The 18,176-nt window shown below is 59.9% G+C and overlaps 1 protein-coding gene across 1 annotated transcript; it reads left to right on the top strand.

Moving 5' to 3' along the window:
* The first annotated feature begins 1,083 nt into the window (after positions 1-1,083).
* Positions 1,084-17,631, top strand: LOC138813228 (ETS domain-containing transcription factor ERF-like). Its single transcript, XM_070001500.1, has 6 exons — positions 1,084-1,168; positions 13,477-13,555; positions 15,668-15,902; positions 16,169-16,364; positions 16,490-16,607; positions 17,117-17,631. Exons 2-6 carry the CDS (start codon positions 13,489-13,491, stop codon positions 17,560-17,562), a joined length of 1,062 nt encoding a protein of 353 aa, XP_069857601.1. The 5' UTR covers positions 1,084-1,168; positions 13,477-13,488; the 3' UTR covers positions 17,563-17,631.
* The last annotated feature ends 545 nt before the right edge of the window (positions 17,632-18,176 follow it).

Below are 18,176 nucleotides of genomic sequence, written 5' to 3'. Positions count from 1 at the left end.
CACCAGCGCTTGGTTTTAGACCTGTTAGTTCAATGGGGCAGCTTCTCCTGGGCCAGGCCCTGGTGAGACAGTGGGGAGATGGGGGGTTGTAGAGGGGCCTGAGCCCCAGCCCTGGGCCCTGTGTGCCTGGGGTTGGTGTGCCCAGCCTGGGGTTCGTGTGCCCAGTGTGTGGAGGTCAGGGAATCCGGAAGTGTGTGTGTGTGTGTGTGTGTGTGTGTGTATGTGTGTTGTGTCAGTACATAGGCTTTTATTCCTGTGTTTTGTTCTGGTGCACGGGCTGTTTCTGTGTGTCTCTGTGTTCCTGCGTGTTGTGTGACCTCGGGGCTGCTCTGTGTGCACTTCGTGTGGCCGTGTTCTCTGGTTGTGCGTATGTGTGCGCGCACACGCGCGTCCGCGCACGCGCGCGGTCCTGGCTCAGGCTGGGTCCAGCGTTGCGCGCCAAGGCCTCACCTGCCCCGGGGGCTCTGTCCTGTCCGTCTGTCCAGGCGTGGTCCTCGACAGGGTGGGGCCGAGGAGCGGAGGGGGAGGAGGGAGAGGGGGTCTGGAGGGGGAGGGGGAGGAGGGGACGATGGTTCCTCCGCCCCCCCCCCGCGCCCTCCCCACTCCTTCAGTCCCGGGATCGAACCTTATTTAGAGTCGCGATTCGACATCTGTTTTCAAATTTGATCAGCTCTGAACTTTATTTTCCGAGTTTGAGGAAAATTATATTCCATCGATCGCGCGCCCGCCCCCTCCCTCCCTCCTCCCGCCCCTCCTCTCCCCTCCTCCGAGCCGCCCGCCGCCTCCATCCATCCGCGTGCGGGGAGGGCGCGGGGCCGGCGCGGGGGCGGGGAGGAGGGGGAGGGGAGGAGGGGCAGGAGGCGCCGAGGCCGCCGGCGCCCCGCGCCCCGCGCCCGCCCCGCGCCCCGCCGCGCGCCCCCGCAGCCCGGTCCACCGCGCGCGGCTCGGTTTCGGGGGTCTCCGCCCGTCTCTCCGCGTCTCTGCGCGCCCCGTCCCCAGCTCCCGGCGTCGGGGTCTCCCCGACCTCGCCGTCCTCCCCGCACCCCGGGGGGCTCCGCGCCCCCCCGCGCCCCCGCGCGGCGCCCCCTCCCCGGGCGGGGCCATGGCCGCGGGCCCCGAACTTTGAGCACTTCGCCCCGGACCGGAGCGGACGCGCCAGCCCGGGAAAGTGAGTGAGCGCCGCGGGGAGGGGAGGGGCGGGGTGGGGGGGTCCCCGGACCCGGTGTGGGGTCCTCCTGGGGTGCAGCGCGGCGCGGCCTGACTCCGGGGCGGGCCCGCCTGGGGTGCGGCCCCGGGCCCGGGTGCGAGGTTTGCGGGGCGCGGGGAGAGAGGGGGGGGTTCGCGGCGGTGGCGATGGGGTCTGGGTCTGGGGGGGGCCTCGGAGCTGGGGAGGGCTCCGGTCTGATGGGGGGTCTGGGGATCCCAGTGGGATTTATTGGTCAGAGTTGGATATTTGGGGCGGGGTGGGGACGGGGTGCTCGAGATTGGGGAGGGGGTGACAAGTTGGGGCTGGGGGTCCACGTGAGAGTTTGCATGGGAGGGGGCGGCTGGAGTTCCAGGCGCGAGTTCGGCGTGGGGCTGTGCGGTGTGTGGGGGTCCCGGGGTCCGTGGGGAGGGCCTGGGGGCCCCTGAGGTCTGGGGGAGGGGTGGGGGGCCAGGGGCGTCTGACCTCTGGGCCCCCTTCCTGTCCGGCATTCCATCACAGCCGCCCCTGCTGGGCACCGGACACTGGGCACCGCTGCCATTTCTCCCAATTGAGGCCTCGCCCCCCCCCCCCCCCGTCTGTCTGTCTGTCTGTGTCTCTTAGTCCATCTCTTAACTCTTCCAGGTTTTGTCTCTTTGACTCTCCCTCTCTCTCTCTCTCTCTCTCTCTCTCTCTCTCTCTCTCTCTCTCTCTCTCTCTCTCTCCCTCTCCCTCCCTCCCTCCCTCCCCCCTTTTGGGTCCAACTCTTAGACTATGGCTAAAATAGGCAATATGTCTGTCCCTCCCCGTGTCTGTCTGTCTGTCTCTCAGCGTCTCCCTGTCTCTTGCCTATCTCTCGGTCTCTGTCTCCCCCTCACTGGTTTCCGCTCAGATTAAGCCGGGGACCTAATTCCAGGCCCAGGATCGAATTTTCTGGCAACAAAGGGAAATAGCGAATCGATCGGTCGCTCCGGAGATTAAGAGACAAGCGGCGCGCGGATCTATCACAGCTAAACGGCCCCCCCTCCCGCTCCCCCTGCCCCGCCGGCCCGCCGGGGCCCGCACGCGCTCCGCATCGCCAAGCAGCCTCCCGAGCCCCGCGGCCACGGAGAGAGGGACACCCGGGCCCCAGAGCTGGAGATGCCCCCCCCCCGGGGAAGAGAGAGAAACTGAGGCAGCCACCCACTGTGGCAGAGTCCTGCTGCACATACCTGTAGTCTCAGTCACAGGACCCTTCGGCCGTTCCCCAGCCTCTGGATCTCCAGGCAGCCTCCTACACCTGTCCTTCATACCTGCTCCTTCCTCTACTTCTGCAGGGAATACATTTCCTCTCACCTGTCCCCCCCCAACAAAAAGGTCTGTTCCCCCACATCGTGTCCCCTCATACCCATCCTGCCAGATAACTAACACCTGTTTGTCCAAAATCTGTCCCAGCACCAAGACCCCTGCGTCTGTCTCGTTTTTTTCACACCTCCTCATCCCCTTCCTACCTGCCTCCCTCCACCTGCGCCTAAACTGCACTGTCTTCTGCCTTCTCTCCACCTCTGCTCTCCCCCCAGCAGGACCCATTCACCACTAAAGTCACACACAGCCCAGTGCCGGTAGTCTTGCCTGTCATCCTAGCTACTCAAGAGGCTGAGATCTGAGGATCACAGTTCAAAGCCAGCCTAGGCAGGAAAGGTCCCGGAGACTTTCATCTCTAATGAGCCACTGAAGAATTGTGGCTCAAGTGGTAGAGCACTAGCTTTGGGCACAGAAGTTCAAGAACAGCACCTAGACCCTGAGTTCAAGCCCTAGGATTGGCATGCACGCATGTCCTGTCAGTTATCTGGCATGCACACACACAATACTCACAGGCAGCTCCTGGCCTGTGTCCTAAGTTACAGCCTGTCCCTTCCCCCCCCCCTTTTTGTCCACCCTCAGACCTTCCAGAACTGCCTCCCTCCCTTGGTGCTCCACCCCTCTCTCCCCTCCTGCCCTCTTCCCTCACACTCCCTTCCCTTCACAGGAAGTCACCTGTACCTGCTTTTCCCACTGGTCCCAGGGCATCTGCTCCTGTCCCTGTGTCCTTCAAGCCCTGGTCCCCTGGGAGTCCTCTGCCCCCCCCTACTCCCCCCAGTCTAATGCCTTTTTTGTTTGTTCGGGTTTTTGTCAGTCATGGGTCTTGAACTCAGGGCCTGAGCTCTTTTGCTCAAGGTGAGCATGCTACCTCTTTGAGCCACAGCTCCACTTCCTGTTATCTGGTGGGTCATTGGAGATAAAGAGTCTCATGGGGACTTTCTTGGCCTCAAACTGTGATCCTCAGATCTCAGCCTCTTGCATAGCTGGGATTGCAGGTGTGAGTCACCAGTGCTGCTGGGCTGTTTGAGGCCTCCTGTCTCTACCTCTTACAGAATAGCACACTCTGACTGATGTACCGTTGGGCAGGGCATCTGTCCTTGCACACACCTGCACACTTGTGTCCTCACACCTGGCCTTCAGGGGCTGGCTGTCCACTTTCCTTCTCCCATACCTTCCTCTTGCCCTGTTTTCTCAGGCCACGCCCGAGCCTGGATGCTGGCTCACACCTGTCATCCTGGCTACTCACGAGGCTGAGATCTGAGGATCACAGTTCAAAGCCCTCCTGGACAGGAAAGTTTGTGAGACTCTTATCTCCAGTGAGCCACCAAAAAGCTGGAAGTGGAGTTGTGGCTCAGGTGGTAGAGCAGTGGCATTGAGCAGAACACCTAAGGGAGCAACCCTTAGGCCCTGAGTTCAAGTGTGCACGCACGCACACACACGTGCACACACGCACACAATTATACCAGCACCTCCACACACCAGCCCATTCCTCAGTTTACCTCATTTGTCACTTCTCCACCACACAGCCACTGAGTTCTTCAGCTCATAAGTCCTGAGCCCTCAGACCCCTCCCACCCACCCCTGCCCGCACCCTTCACCTCTTCATCTGATTCCCAACAGCTTAGGCCTTCCTACCCTGTCTCTAAAGAGGACACCAGTGCCACAAACTTCCCCCAGGGACAACACCCGTTCTACTTCTTTCCCTTTTCTCTTCAGCATCCAGGTAACCCTCACTCTGCCTGAGTATCCGGGACATCTTGTGAATCCCTGGCTCTCAGCTCTTCTATCTCCCTCCATTTCCTGCAATCCACACCTTAAGGGGCCAAACCTGCAGATGCCACATGCCTGGCCCTTGGCACAGAGCCTGGCTTTGTTACCCATCTGCTCAGGGAGCTCCTTTCTACTTCTGGTTTTCTGGTGGTTTATTGGAGATAAGAGTCTCACGGACTTTCCTGCCTGGGCTGGCTTTGAACCATGATCCTCAGATCTCAGCCTCCTGAGCAGCTAGGATGACAGGTATGCGCCACCAGCGCCCGGCTCCTTAAACACACAACCACTCGTGGTATATAGGTACATGTGCCCAGCTGCCAGTCCCACCCTGTGCATAGTGCTGTAATGACACCACCTGTAGCAGTAACGCCTGTCACAGATCCCTGAGCCTCACGCCAGTTTCTTTCTTTCTCTCTGTTTTTGTGCCAGCCCTGGGGCTTGAACTCAGGGCCTGGGTGCTGTCCCTGAGCTTTTTCACTTGATGCTGACACTCTACCACTTGAGCCACTGTTTCCACTTCCAGTTTTTTGATGGCTCATTGGAGATAAGAGTCTCATGGATTTTCCTTGCCCGGGCTGGCTTTGAACCATGATCTTCAGATGTCAGTCTCCTGAGTAGCTGGGATGACAGGCGTGAGCCACCAGCTCCAGAATTTCATTTTTTTTTTTTTTTTTTTGCTTTTGGCAGCGCTGGGGTTTGAACTCAGGGCCTTGTACTCGCTAGGCAGGTGCTCCACCATGGAGTCCCACTCTGCCCCAGGTCGCCAGGGTTGTCACCACCTGTAGATGCTGCTGCTTCTGCTTCTCCTACCTGCTCATCTATGTCCTCATCTCATCACACCTGCCTGGCCCTGTGCACACTGGTGCAGGCGATGGTTTCTAGAAGAGTCTCTGCGACAGGGCACCCATTGTCACCCGCATTCGTGGGACTTTCTCATCCCCAGGAGAGAAAACAGAGCTCAGAGAGGTCACATGGTTTCTCTGAGGTCCCAGGAACTGGACACTGTTGGGAAGCTGTCAACCACAGGTCATCTGACTTGGGAGACCCCACCCCTTCCCTGCCACGCCCCATCGGGCCACCTTGCAAACCCACAGACACGCCTGTCCACCTCCATTGGGCATCTTCACCACCACCTGCCGTGTCCAGGCCCACCTTCTGCTCTAGGAAGCTTTCTGCTCACAGGCTTGCCTCTCACAGCCATTGTCTTCTGGGCCCACAGCTTCAGTCCACCTGTCCCCTATCCCCCTCCTGACACCCTATCTCTCTCTACATGTTCCCCACGGCCACCTTGGTGTCTTTTTTGCTTTTTTTTTTTGCCAGTCCTGGGGCTTGAACTCAGGGCCTGGGCTCTGTTCCTCTAGCACTCTAAACACTTGAGCCACAGTCCCATTTCTGGCCTTTTCTGTGTTTGTGGAACTGAGGAATGGAATCAAGGGTTTCATGTATGCTAGGTAAGCTCTCTACCAAGCCACCTTCTCAGCCCCCACCTTGGTTTCTTTTCTCTGGGGTCACCTTTGCTTCTGTCTGTCCTCTCTTCCTCCTCCTTCCTCTGTCCTTGTCTCTTTGTTCTATTTCTTATTTCTTTTTCTTAGGCAGGTACTTGGGCTTGAACTCAGGGCCTCACACTCTCACTTGGCTTTTTTTTTTGTCGGTCGTGGGACTTGAACTCTGGGCCTGGGTGCTGTCCCTCAGCTCTTCAGCTCAAGGTGAGCGCTCTACCACTTGAGCTATAACGCCACTTCTGATTTTCTGGTGGTTTATTGGAGATAGGAGTCTCATGGTCTCTCCTGCCCGGGCTGGCTTTGAACCGCGATCCTCAGATCTCAGCCTCCTGAATAGCTAGGATTACAGGCGTGAGCCACCAGCGCCCAGCTTTCTCACTTGGCTTTTTCTCTCAAGGCTGGTGCTCTACTACTTGAGCCACACCTCCATGCCTTTGGATTTTTTTGTTGGTTAATTGAAGGCAAAACTCTCTCTTAGACTTTTTTTTTTGGCCTGGGGCTGGCAGTCCTCAGATCTCAGCCTCCTGAGTAGCTAGAAGTGTACGTGTGAACCATCAACATACAGCTTCTTTGAGTCTTTCTCTGTATCTCTGACTGGGGCTCTGTAATCTATTCCATTGTTTGTCTCTTCTACCCCTTGCTCTCTCCTCGGACAGTCGAGCTATCAAGGGCTTGAAAGTCATCCTGGCCTGTGTTCAAGTTCAAGGTTTTACCACTCACCTTTGTGAGACTCGCCAAGTCACTTGCCCTGTCTGAGCCTCAGTTTCCACACCTGTGAAATGGGCATCAAGGGCCATCCCTAGCTCACAGGTGGTGATGAAGAGGGGGTGCTGAGAGAAATGAGAGGGTCCGGGTGAGATCAGGGTAGAATTTCTTCCGTGGGTCTCCTCCTGGCCTGGCCCGGCCACCAGTGGGAGGAAGTTTGTGTGTGATTGGAAGGATGGAGAGAGAGGTGGCCCAGCCAGCCAGCGCAGCCCGGGCCTGGGCCCCCGTGCTCGGGCTGGGGACAGGCATCGATCCGCCTCGGCGGCAGTGTGCGGGCCAGGATTGCATCTTGTCACGATAATTTATTGCTCTCATCCCGCCTGATCGATGGCGCTGAATTAGCACCGCGCCTGATGCCCCCGGAGCCCCGGGCCTCCCCCAGCCTGGCTGGACCCTGGCCCTATGGGATCCCCAGTAGCCAAAACACCGGTGCAACTGGCCAAGGCCCTCAGCTGGCCCTGGGCACCAGAGTTCTGCCCCCTGCCGTCTCCTTCTCTTGTCCCTTCTGAGTCATGGATTCCGTTTGTCTGTCTCCGACCCTCAGGCACCCCATGCTGCCCCCCCCCGTCCTGTTCCTCCCCCCTTCATGTTCTCTTGTCTCTGTCCCTTCCACCCCCTGCTGTACCTGCCTTCGCCCTGCTGCCCCTGTGTGCTTCTCTGCTTCCCCGCCACGCAGTCTCATCTGGATTCTGCTCAGACAGTCTTCCTTCTGTGCACACTTGGTGCCAAGCCCCGGAGCAGGACACAGAGGCTCCCAATCCTTGCGATTGGTTGGTCCAGAAGAGCTCTCAAACTGGCTGAGCGTTCCCTCGCCATCCTGTCCCTCTGCCCTCCCCACCCCCAGGCAGCCATCACTCTATCATGGAGGGCTTGGGGCCCAGGAAGTAGGCTGAGACTACAGGTGGGACCGAAGCTGGGGTAGAGGTTGTGAAGATGGGGCCCAGGGATGGACCAGGAGGAGGGGAGGAGAGCCAGGACAGGTGGAAGGTAGCTTTGGGAGCTGCCATGCCCCCAGGGGACACAGGCTCTCAGGATAGAAGCTGAGCGAGGTGGGCTGATGACAGATGGAGACCATGAATCCGCATGGCTGTTCTTTTTTTTTTTTTTTTCTGGGCCCCCGCTCTTACCACCTCGGCTCTCCTTCATCCACTTCTTGCTTGGGACCTAATCCCTCAATTTTCCGCATCTCTGCCCCCTCCGCTGCCTCCTTTGTGACCCGGGGTCTGTGGTGCGCCCTTGCTCCCTGCCTGAGACCTCCGACTCTAATTTACTTTGTCTCAGCCTCTCCACTCTCTCCCCCTTTTCTGGTCCCCCCCTAATTCACATCTCTCCGGCCTCTTTGTCTCTCTGTCATCTCTCTGTGTCTCCCCGTCTCTGCCCCCACCCTTATCTCCCTCTGCATGTGTGTGTGTGTCCTTTCCTCCTCTCTAGGTGTCCCTCACCTGCCCCAGCCTCTTCTAGGAATGTGGGTGTCTGCAGGGAGAGGGGCTCTGGGCTGGCAGTCAGTGTGTGGGGATCCGCAGCTGGAGCCCATGGCGCCTTGGCCTCCCTCTCCCCTCCCCCCCATGCTGTTTGGTAGGCGGGGTGCATGGCACTGCGGCTCCCACCTCCCTGGGGACGCTCCCTCACGCCCCCCCTCCACGTACACTGATACTGTTTCGCATGCGGCCGCAGTCTTGGGCCTCCAAGGCAGAGACTGGAACTCCCAGAGGGAGAAAGAGACCCAGAGAGACAGAGACACAGGAGACAGAGACAGGAGGAGGGAGGGCGGGGGGCTCCATCCACTAGCTACCCCCTCCACCTGGTGTCAGGACACATCTTCTAGGCCCAAGGGAACACCCCCCCCTTTCGGGGGGTCAGCCTGTCCCCCTGTTTATCCTGCCTAGGGCAGTCTCTGCTCAAGTCCCTGCCTGTGTGTCTGTGTGATCTGAGTCACAGTTGTGTGAGTGTGGCTTGTGTCGGTGTGTGCAGGATCCCGGGCACAGGGGACTAGGTGTGGGTGTGTCAGGCTGTGGGGCTGCATAAGCCACGCGTGTCCTGTCCGTGGAACCCACGTGGTGCTCAGCCGTGTGATCTAGTGCGACAGTCCAGTGCTCCAGGGCTGAGCCGGGTGTGGTGTTTGTGGGCCGAGTGGCAGCCATGACCCTAAGGGTGAGAAGAGACAAGCAGGTGAGGCCTGAGTGCACCCCAGGAGCCAGGCTGGTAAGTGTGGAGTAAGGGACCAGCCAGGGGGACCCCCAAGCCTGTGTCAGACCCCCACTTGTCTGGGAAACTGAGTGGCAGGGTGTTGTCTTGGGATCTGGGCTGGGTCCAGATGCTGATTGTGTGTGTGTGTGTGTGTGTGTGTGTGTGTGTGTGTTGTGCAATGGAGTCTCGCGTGGCTTCATGTGTGGCTGGGGGAAGGTTGTATGAGTTTGTGCCTAGTTCTGTGATGGTGGGTGGACACTGGGTTTGGTCACAGGGTGTGTGTGTGTGTGTGTGTGTGTGTGTGTGTGTGTGTTAGGAGCAACTGTATTGCAGTTCCTGTGTCTTGTGTGCCCACATGAGGGTTAGGAGGGGCTGTGTGTGCAGTGTGTAATGTGTGTGGGGGGTGTTATTTGCCTGGCATTTGTGTGTGTTGTGTCTGGGTGTTGCTGTGTCTGTGTGGCGTGTACATAGTGTGTGTGTGTGATGTGCAGTAGGTGCTGATGTGTGAACATGGTGTGGGGCTGATGTGTGTGGTGTGCTCTGGGGTGTGGCGTATGACACTGTGTGGTGTGTGGCATGTGGCGTGGTATGCTGCATGTGTGGTATGGTGCAGTGTGGTGTGATCTGTGTGTACCCCAGGCACGGGTCTCCCTCTGGGCCAGGCAGCACGGAGTGGCATGGGTGGGCGTGGTCGGGCACTGCGTGGGGTGGGGCGGGGTGGGGGGAGGGGAACAGGCCCAGCAGGACAGATGGACACAGCAGCAGCAGCAGCATGGGTGGAGCTGCAGTCACGCATAGTCAGCATGGGTCACGCACCCACCTGGCGGGACAGGACAGGGTGGGCAGCATGACACCCTATGACCCTGGGGTATGCCAGGCCCATTGAGGGCCCTGTGCATGGCTGCGACCTGTACGGGGCCTGAGGAGGATGGACTCTGAGTGTGTCCGTCCTGGGTGTGCGTGTGAGTGTGCCTGTGCGTGTGTGCCCGTGCGTGTGCTCATGCGCATGTGTGCGGGGGCAGCGGTGGGAGAGGGGTCTTGGACTGCGTCTCTCTCCTCTTTAGACAGAGCCCCGGAGAAGATATGAAATTTAAAAAAAAAATCAATTTTCATTCCACTTGTGCAGACTGTGTTAAGGGGGGTGGGGACGGGGCCCGGTGAGGGATGAAGGGGCTGGGGGCGGTGTGAGGCCCGAGGCGGCTCCGGAGGCGTCCAGCACAGCTTAGAGAAATCAAAACAACTGGTTAAACCCCAGCCCAGGGGGTTTGGGGGGGAGAGGGGGAGGCAGAAGGGGGAGACGGGCGGAGAGGGAGCAGGAAAACAGAGGGACCCCCAGAGACACGGTGGGACAGACAGAGGTGTCTAGAGACAGAAACGGAGACACACAGAGAGGGAGACTTTCAGAGACAGACAGACAGACAGACAGATGCTGACAACTGGAGTATTCTAAGGTAGCCACAGAAGAAGGTCTGAGATAGGTGCACGTTTTACACACACACACACTCACACATGCACGGTCAGACATGTGCATGTGGAGAGAGCCATGCTTGAGAAGGCTGAGGATGGATGGACAGATGGATGGACAGACAGAGGGACAGATGGTGACAGGAGCAGCGGGGACTTGGGTGGGGTTGCTTCTGAGTATAGCTAACCTCTCAACCAAGCCTTGTCCTGGAGAAGCAAGTGTGTATGTATGTGTGTGTGTGAGTGTGTGTATGTGAGTGTATGTGAATATGTGTGTGTGAAAGAGGCTACCTCCACGAGTTTGCTGTCTGGTTGTGGCTGGCTGTGTTGTGTGTCTCTCCATCTCTGCAGATGACTATGGGTGTTGGTGGCCGAGGGTCTCGGGGATTTGTCTGTTTCTGTGTGATCTTGTCTCTGTGTGTGATTGGGTGTCCTGCGTGTGCTTCTGTATTGGACTGTGAGCCTTTGTGTATGTGTGTGTGTGTGAGAGAGAGAGAGGGAGAGAGAAAGTCTGGGATTTGTGATTGTGGGTCTTTGTTTCTGTGTGAGACTGAGTTGGTGTCTTGTGTCTCTGTGTCCAGTTGTGTGTCTTTCTGTGTGACTGACTGTCACATTGTACATGACCGTGTTGGGGTGTGTGATTACGGATGCAGGGGCCCACAGTTGTGTGTGCCGGTGGTGTGTTTTGTGTGGCTGACTTTGGGGTGGTGTGTCTGACTTTGTATCTCTGGGTCTGTAGTTCCGTGTTGCTTGACAGTGGGGGGCACATGAGCTTGTGTGCATGGGTGTGAGCTGTGTGTTGTGGCAGGCAGGGTGTGGATCACTTGGGGTATGGGCTGTGCCTAGGTTGGTGTGGGTCTGTGTGATTGAGCTTGACAAGAAGCAAAAAGAGATAGCCAGCTCCGCTCCACCCGGCTGCCTCACATGCACGCGTGTGCGCACGCGCGCGCGCGCACACACACACACACACACACACACACACACATTCCAAGCCGTGGCTGCGGGCGGTGGAGATGGGGGCGAGGGGGGGAGTGGAGGAAGCAAAATAAAATTAAAAATTAAAGCTTGCCCGGAGTCCCCATCTGCACCATGCGGCCGGCCAGCGGGGAGGGGGGGCTATGCTGCTCCCCTCTGCAACCACTGGTGCTGCGGCTGTCTGTCCATCCGTCCAGCCACCCCGTCCTACCTGGCCCCTGCCTGGACCTTACAGCCCCGGGCCACAGGCCCTGGCTTCTTCCATGGGTCGATTGGCGATCAATGGGGCTAGGGGGGCGCCAGGGGCAGGGCGAGATCAAAAGGACCCCAAGAGAGGGACACTGGGACTGAAGCAGAGACCCGGAGACACAGACTTGGAGATGGGATGGGGTACGGAGGGGACAGAGACTGGGACAGAGACTTTGCCCAAAGTGGAAACAGGGAAGTGGAGATGGGGAAGCAGGCAAACCCTGCGGAGAACCAAAGACAGGAGGATGCGCAGACAGACGCAGGGACAGACACCCAGGCTGGGAGCGGTGGTCTAGGGTGGAAACAGCGGCAGTGGCTGGGTGGGACAGGGTTGGGGGGGGGACTGAACTGACTCGGGACCCAGGCGGGTGGGGTGGGGGGCAGGCACAGAGCCGCAGAGATCCCCGCGCTCGCTCGCGCGGCAGTGGCAAGGGGGGGAGCGTGGGAGCAGGGCCCCGAGCGCCGATCCCACGGCTCCTCGTTATAACGTGTCCGGAGGAGGCGGCGGGGAGTTGAAAGCGTTGGGAAGAGAAATCAAAACCAACACGGAAATGAGAGGGGCCAAGGGGAGGGGGTGGGGGCAGGGGGAAGGAGGGGGACCCGGGGAGGAGGCCGGGAGAGAGGGAGGTGGGAGAGAGGTGGGGAGGGAGGGAGAGCTGGGGAGAGGAGAAGGGAGAGACTACAGGAGTGAGAGACGGGATGGGTGGGGAGATGGAGGAAGGGGAGAGGGGGAGGGAGAGAGACAGAGACAAAGGGAAAGCTGAGAGAGACTTGAGAGACAAATTGGGGAGGTGGGGCCGAGAGGGGAAGAGACGGGGGACGGGAGAGGCAGGGAGAAGAGAAGGGGTGGAGGGGAGCGGCAGAGACTCAGGAAGAGACTGAAGGATGGAGATGGGGAGAGACCGGCCAGGTGGAGGAGGGACCAGGAAAGGGGTGTGGAGGGAGTAGCAGGTGATGGTGAGAGAGAGGCAGGGGTGGGGAGGGAAGGCTGTGGGAGGTGGGAGTCCCCCCACCCCCCGGGGAGACCCCAGGAGACAGATGTGGGCCTGAGGAAGGAAGCTGAGTTGAGGTGTTTGGGGGAGACAGGGAGGGGAACGTGGGTATCCCCAAGGTGAGGTCTTGGGAGCTGGGGGGAACCTAAGGGGTGGGTTTGGGTGGCCCTAAGGATGGGGTGTCTGAAGAAGTCAGAGGACTGAGGGATCTAGGTCTGGGGGTGCATGGGGTGTCTTGAGGGGTGTGGGGTGAGAGGGGTAGGAGGTAACCAGAGTGGAGTGGACGTCTGATGGGGGAGGCAGACCCCGGGGAATGGTGTCTGAATTGGGGGGATCCAAGGGGAATGGCTGTCCGAGGGGGGGAAGGCAGAGCCAAGTGGGAGGAGAGTCCAAGGGGGAAACCAGATCATCGCAGTGGCGGGAGTTGGGAAGTCGGGGGTGAGCCGGAGCCGCAGGTTGGCGGCTAGGTGAGGGGTGTGCGGACTCAGGCTGGAGCTGAGGGCAGGGAGGACCCGGGCTCTGCCCCACCCCATCCTCTGGTCCTGGTCTGCAGGTGGCCAGCTCTGAGCACACAGCGCTGGGGGTCAGCGGGGTGGGGGCGAGTTTCTTGGTGGGAGCGCAGGAATCGAGTGGCACATAGAGCCACGCGGGGAGACGGAGATGTGGGAAAGCAGGGGCCAGCCCTGAGGTCGGGCACGAGGCAGGGGGAGATGGCAGGAGAGATGAGGGGCGGGCGGTGGTAAGAGCTGAGTGAGCGGGACCCAGCCAGGAGCAGAGCCGGTTAGAGACGGAGGAGGACCCGAGGAAGGAGAGGAGCCTGCGGGGAAGAGGGAAGGTCAATTGCTCAGGCTGCAGCTGGACAGACGGATGGACAGACTGGGGGGTGACCAGCAGGCAGAGGGAACTCTGTAGGGGGACAGTGGGAATGGGAAGGGATTTGGGGGGCGGGAGTTCTGGGAGAGGGGGACAACCCTAGCAGCTGGCTGATCCATGTCTGTCTCTCCTGCTGTCCTGTCCTGTGTCTGTCTGTCTGTCCCGGCCTCTGCAGGGCCCGGCCGCCATGGACTGTAGCTGCGTCTCTGATCTTCTCTTCGCCCCACCCGCTCTGCCGGCTCTCTGGACCCCCGGTAACTGACCCCCCATCTCTCTCTCTCTCTTTCTCTCTCTCTCTTTCTCTTTCTCTCTCTCCTTTCCCCATCCACCTGTGTGTCTGGCTCCTCTGCTCTCCATCAAAGTCCCCTGAATAAGCCTCCTTCATGGAAAAACTTAGCTAGAAACTTCCCAGCCCACTGAGGAGACGTGTGGGTCTTTTTTGGAGGGTGGGTGAGGTGTGGAGGGGGGCTGGGGTCCCCCAGCATCTCTGCCACACGCACACCGCACACCTACTCCAGGATCTGCTCACAGAGAGGGTAGGGCCCAGGGCTGGAAGGACAGAGGGACAGATGGACAGGCAGCCAGAGCCCAGGGAAGCGAGGATGGCTTGTTCAGGACTGGGGATTTTGTGGGCAGGATGGTCAGCGTGGAGGTTACGTGTCCGTGTCCCACGGGTGGCAGCCTGTCAGTGCGCGGCAGGGAAGGAGGGAGCCCGGCTCTTTGGCTCTCGTTGGGAAGTGTGTCTACCCCTCTTGTGTTTGTGCAAGGGGATACACGGGGCAGGCACGGGCCATCTGCTTGCATGCATGAGCTGTGTGCTTGCTTGTGTGTGTCCCTGTGGTGGCCAAGCCATCTGAGGGTGTTTAGGCTGGAGTCTATGTGTGTGTGTGCGTGTGTGTGTGCGCGCGCGTGTGTGTGCATGTGTGTGCACACACTCGCATGTCCCTGACTCAGAGGGGTGAAGGAGCATGTGGCTTTCCTGACAGGGATCTTGATGCATTGGGGGACAGTGGATGAACCCCTGGCCTCTGTGTTGGGGGCCAGGCCGGTTTCAGCCCTGTATGTAGAACACCGGGGTGGACCCTCTCTCTACCAAGCAGGGTACCCTCACAATTGAGGACCATGTTTGTTCTGAGTTGGGTTTCATGTTGTCAACTTGGCTTTCTATATGTGTGGGTTCCTCGGGAAGCCATGTTTTTGGGGTGTGAAATGAAGAACTGGAAAAGGAGTTTAAATTTCTCCCTCCCAAGGGGATCCTACCTAGCATCAGTAGCCACTTACACACCAGGCATCCAGGCTGGGACCCCAGCTCTGAAATCCCAGGAAGCCAGAAAGGGCTGCCCAGCAAGAGGGCCCAGGCCCCCCCCCCCGCCATCTTCTAGCTCAGTACCACCTTCATGCATGTGGGTCCTCCCCAGCCGCCTTCTGTTTCTCTCCCCTTTCTGGTCTGGGCATGGTGGCGAACAGGTGTGTGCCCCAGGGTCTTGGCCGAGTCCCCTTTCCCTTTGCATTTATGCCTAGTTCTAGAGCCTGGGTAGCAGGGTCAGGAAGCCCCTCTCAGGGTGTGTTGTGTCAGGGTGTGTGTGCTGTGTTGACACGCGTGTGCCTGTGGATGGAGGGTGGGAGGCTGTGCTGTCGCACTGTGGCACCCTGGCTGTGCTGTCTTGTCTCTGGGGGGCCATGTGTCTTGCTGCCGCTTTGTCTCCACACTGGGTGTCCGTGGGGCCTTTGGGCTCCCGTGTCTTGTCACGCAACTGTGTTGGTGGGTCCCAGTCCCCAGGGGTGAGAGGGGACGATTGCTGGAGCATGTGTTGCTGTGTGATCCTGGGTGCTGGGACTTTGATCTCTCTCAATGACCCTCGGTGTCTATGTCCTACGGTGTGGTGTGGCTGGGTGTCTGTTGTGCAGTGGACTGGTGTGTGTCTGTGCACACACACACCGGTACACACTCCCCCTGGACAGTTGTCCATAGACTGGAGCAGAGGCGTGGGGTGGGGGTGGGGGAATGGGTTGTGAAAGGCACAATGTACAGGGCTCAGAGATGTGTGCACATGCTGGGGCCTGTGGGGGCCTCAGGGAATGGGGGGAACAGGATGGGAGCAGAGGAGTCAGTGAGACGTTACTAAGCGAGCCAGTAGCAGAGGGAAGAGAAGGTCTACTGCTGCCCAGGGGTGCCTTTCCTGCTAGCTGCTTCCTACAGCCCACCTGCAGGAAACCAGCCCCCCCCACTCCTATATGCCAAGCCTGGGGGTCCTGTCCCACTGTCTGGACAATCTGGGGACTAGACACAGCAGGGCAGGGTTGGGGAGCCCCCCATCCTGGCCTCCTGACCCCCTAGGCCATGCTTCCCGGTTTCTCGTCCTCAGGGTTTGCCTTCCCGGATTGGGCCTACAAGCCGGAGTCATCCCCCGGCTCCCGGCAGATCCAGCTGTGGCACTTTATCCTTGAGCTGCTGCAGAAGGAGGAATACCAGGGCGTCATCGCCTGGCAGGGGGACTACGGGGAATTTGTCATCAAGGACCCAGATGAGGTCGCCCGCCTCTGGGGCATCCGCAAGTGCAAGCCCCACATGAACTACGACAAGCTGAGCCGGGCCCTGCGGTGAGGGGGGACATGCGCTGTGGGCCCTGCGGTGAGGGGGGGCGTGCGCTGCGGGCCCAGACACCCCACCTTCATCACCCCTGCCCCTGCCCCACATGCTGGGACTGCCTCCCAGTGCACCCCAAAGCATAGGGCTCAATAGGGTGGCTACTATGATGACTCGTGAATGGGAGGCTGGAAGGAGCCAAGCCCTGAGCTTTGGAGCCCTGCCTCAGTGTCCCTGGGGCTCCCCGGCCTTCCCCAGCATGCCCTCACTCTGTCCCCAGTTACTACTACAATAAACGCATCCTGCACAAGACCAAAGGCAAGAGGTTCACGTACAAGTTCAACTTTAGCAAGGTCGTGCTGGTCAACTACCCACTGCTGGATGTGGCGGCTGCCGCCACCGGCTCCCCGCTCTTGCTGACCCCCGGCCCCTTTGGAGGGGGGCCTGGGCCAGATGCGCCTCCCCTCACCCCAGAGGTGAGTTTAGATACCTGGCTCCCAGGACTGAATATGGGGTGCCTGGTGTCCCCCCCTTAACCATGAGTCCCCTGGGAGAAGGGGTGCTGTCTTAAGGGCGCCATCTCCATTCCACTCCTCTCTAGGCCCTGCAGACCCTCTTCTCTGCCCCACGCCTGGGAGAGCCGGGAACCAGGACACCCCTGTTCACTCCCGAGACGGATAAACTGCGTCTGGACAGCCCCTTCCCGTTCCTGGGCTCTGGTAAGGGCCTGATTGTGTGGGAGCGGAGAGATGGGGGGACATCCGGTGGGGTGGAGGGGGCTCAGGGCCAGGCAGTGTGCAAGGATTATGTGTTTGAAAGCCAAATGGGAGGAGGACAAACTGGAAGAAGGGTTCAGGGGCACTAAGGGAATGGGAGACCAGGGGGGAAAGCCATGTAAAAGTGGGAGACACAGCCGGGCGCTCAAGCCTGTAATCCCAGCTGAGATCTGAGGATCACAGTTCGAAGCCAGCCAGGGCAGGAAGGTCTGTGAGACTCTTATTTCCAAGGAGCCACCAGAAAACCAGAGGTGGTGCTGTAGCTAGAAGTGGTAGAGCGCTCGCCTTTAGTGAAAGAGCTCAGGGACAGCGCCCAGGCTGAGATCAAGTCCCACAACCGACCCCCCCAAAAAAGTGGGAGATATACAATGTGAGGAGGGCATGGGGGGAGGGGCCCCAACATAGAGCACCCCACAGTGCACGGCTCAGCCCTCCCCCCCCATGTCCCCCAGGTGCCACCGGCTATTCCAAACCACCCGGACTGCTGGGTCCTTACGGCCGCACCTTCCCAGAGTACCCCTGGAACTTTAACCCGTACCTCACGGGCCCCTTCCCCAAGCTGTCCCCCTCGCTCTACCCCCCTCACTTCTACCCCAACCCCCTGGGTTCCCTGGGCCACCTGCCCTCTGTGGGGGCAGGGGGGAGTCCCACGGCCGCACCCTTGCTGGCTGCCACAGGGGAGGGCCTGGGTCCCGAGCGCCCCTCAGGCCTGGCAGCGGCTCCTCGCCTGGCACTGCCTGGGGCCGGGGGCCCCGAGGCCACGCTGGGTGGGAAGGAGGACAGCGACTCGGAGCTGGAGATTACCGACGTGAGCGGCTGCAGCTCAGACAGCGAAGGTGATGAAGGCCTCCCGGTGCCCCCCAAAGCCGAGGTGGGCAAAGGGGGGGCTGGCAGCTGAGACCCGGGGGAGGAGATGGATTCGAGGAGGTGAGGACCACCCGCGCAACCTCTTCGGTCCAAGTCTGCCCCTAACACCAGCCCTGGGCGCAGGACCAGCCCTCGGCACCCTCCGTCTTCCCCAGCCCCGGAACATGATGGCCTCTGGCCTCCTCCCTAGGTTCCAGTTTGAGGGGGGTCCCTGCCTGGCCCCACTCTCCAAGTGCAATATGGCGCCCAGCCTCCTCCGTCCACCCTGTGCTGTGACCTGTGTGTTTGCGTGTCCCCATCTCCAGCCCCTTCCCACACAGGCCCCCCTGGGGACAGGGGGCTCAGAGCAATAACCCCGCCCCCAGCCCCTGCCCAGAGGGGCCCCCTCCCCACCAGCTCCCCCAACCCTGGCAGCCACCTCCAGAGAGTTTATTACAAAAATAAAAGAGTGAGATGTGGGAGATGCCCAGAATTTCAGATGATTATGGGGGTGGGGGGCAGGGGGGGCAGAGGATGGGGATGGCAGCATCTGGGAGTAATAATTCATGTTCAGCCATTCAGTCCCAGAAGGGGGCGCACTGACACACACACACACACACACACACACACACACACACACACACACACACACACACACACACACAC

This window comes from Dipodomys merriami, unplaced genomic scaffold, assembly GCF_024711535.1.
Source record: "Dipodomys merriami isolate MVZ:Mamm:240054 unplaced genomic scaffold, mDipMer1.0.p SCAF_106, whole genome shotgun sequence".
NCBI lineage: Eukaryota > Metazoa > Chordata > Mammalia > Rodentia > Heteromyidae > Dipodomys > Dipodomys merriami.
This window is presented reverse-complemented; position numbering and strand designations above follow the sequence as displayed.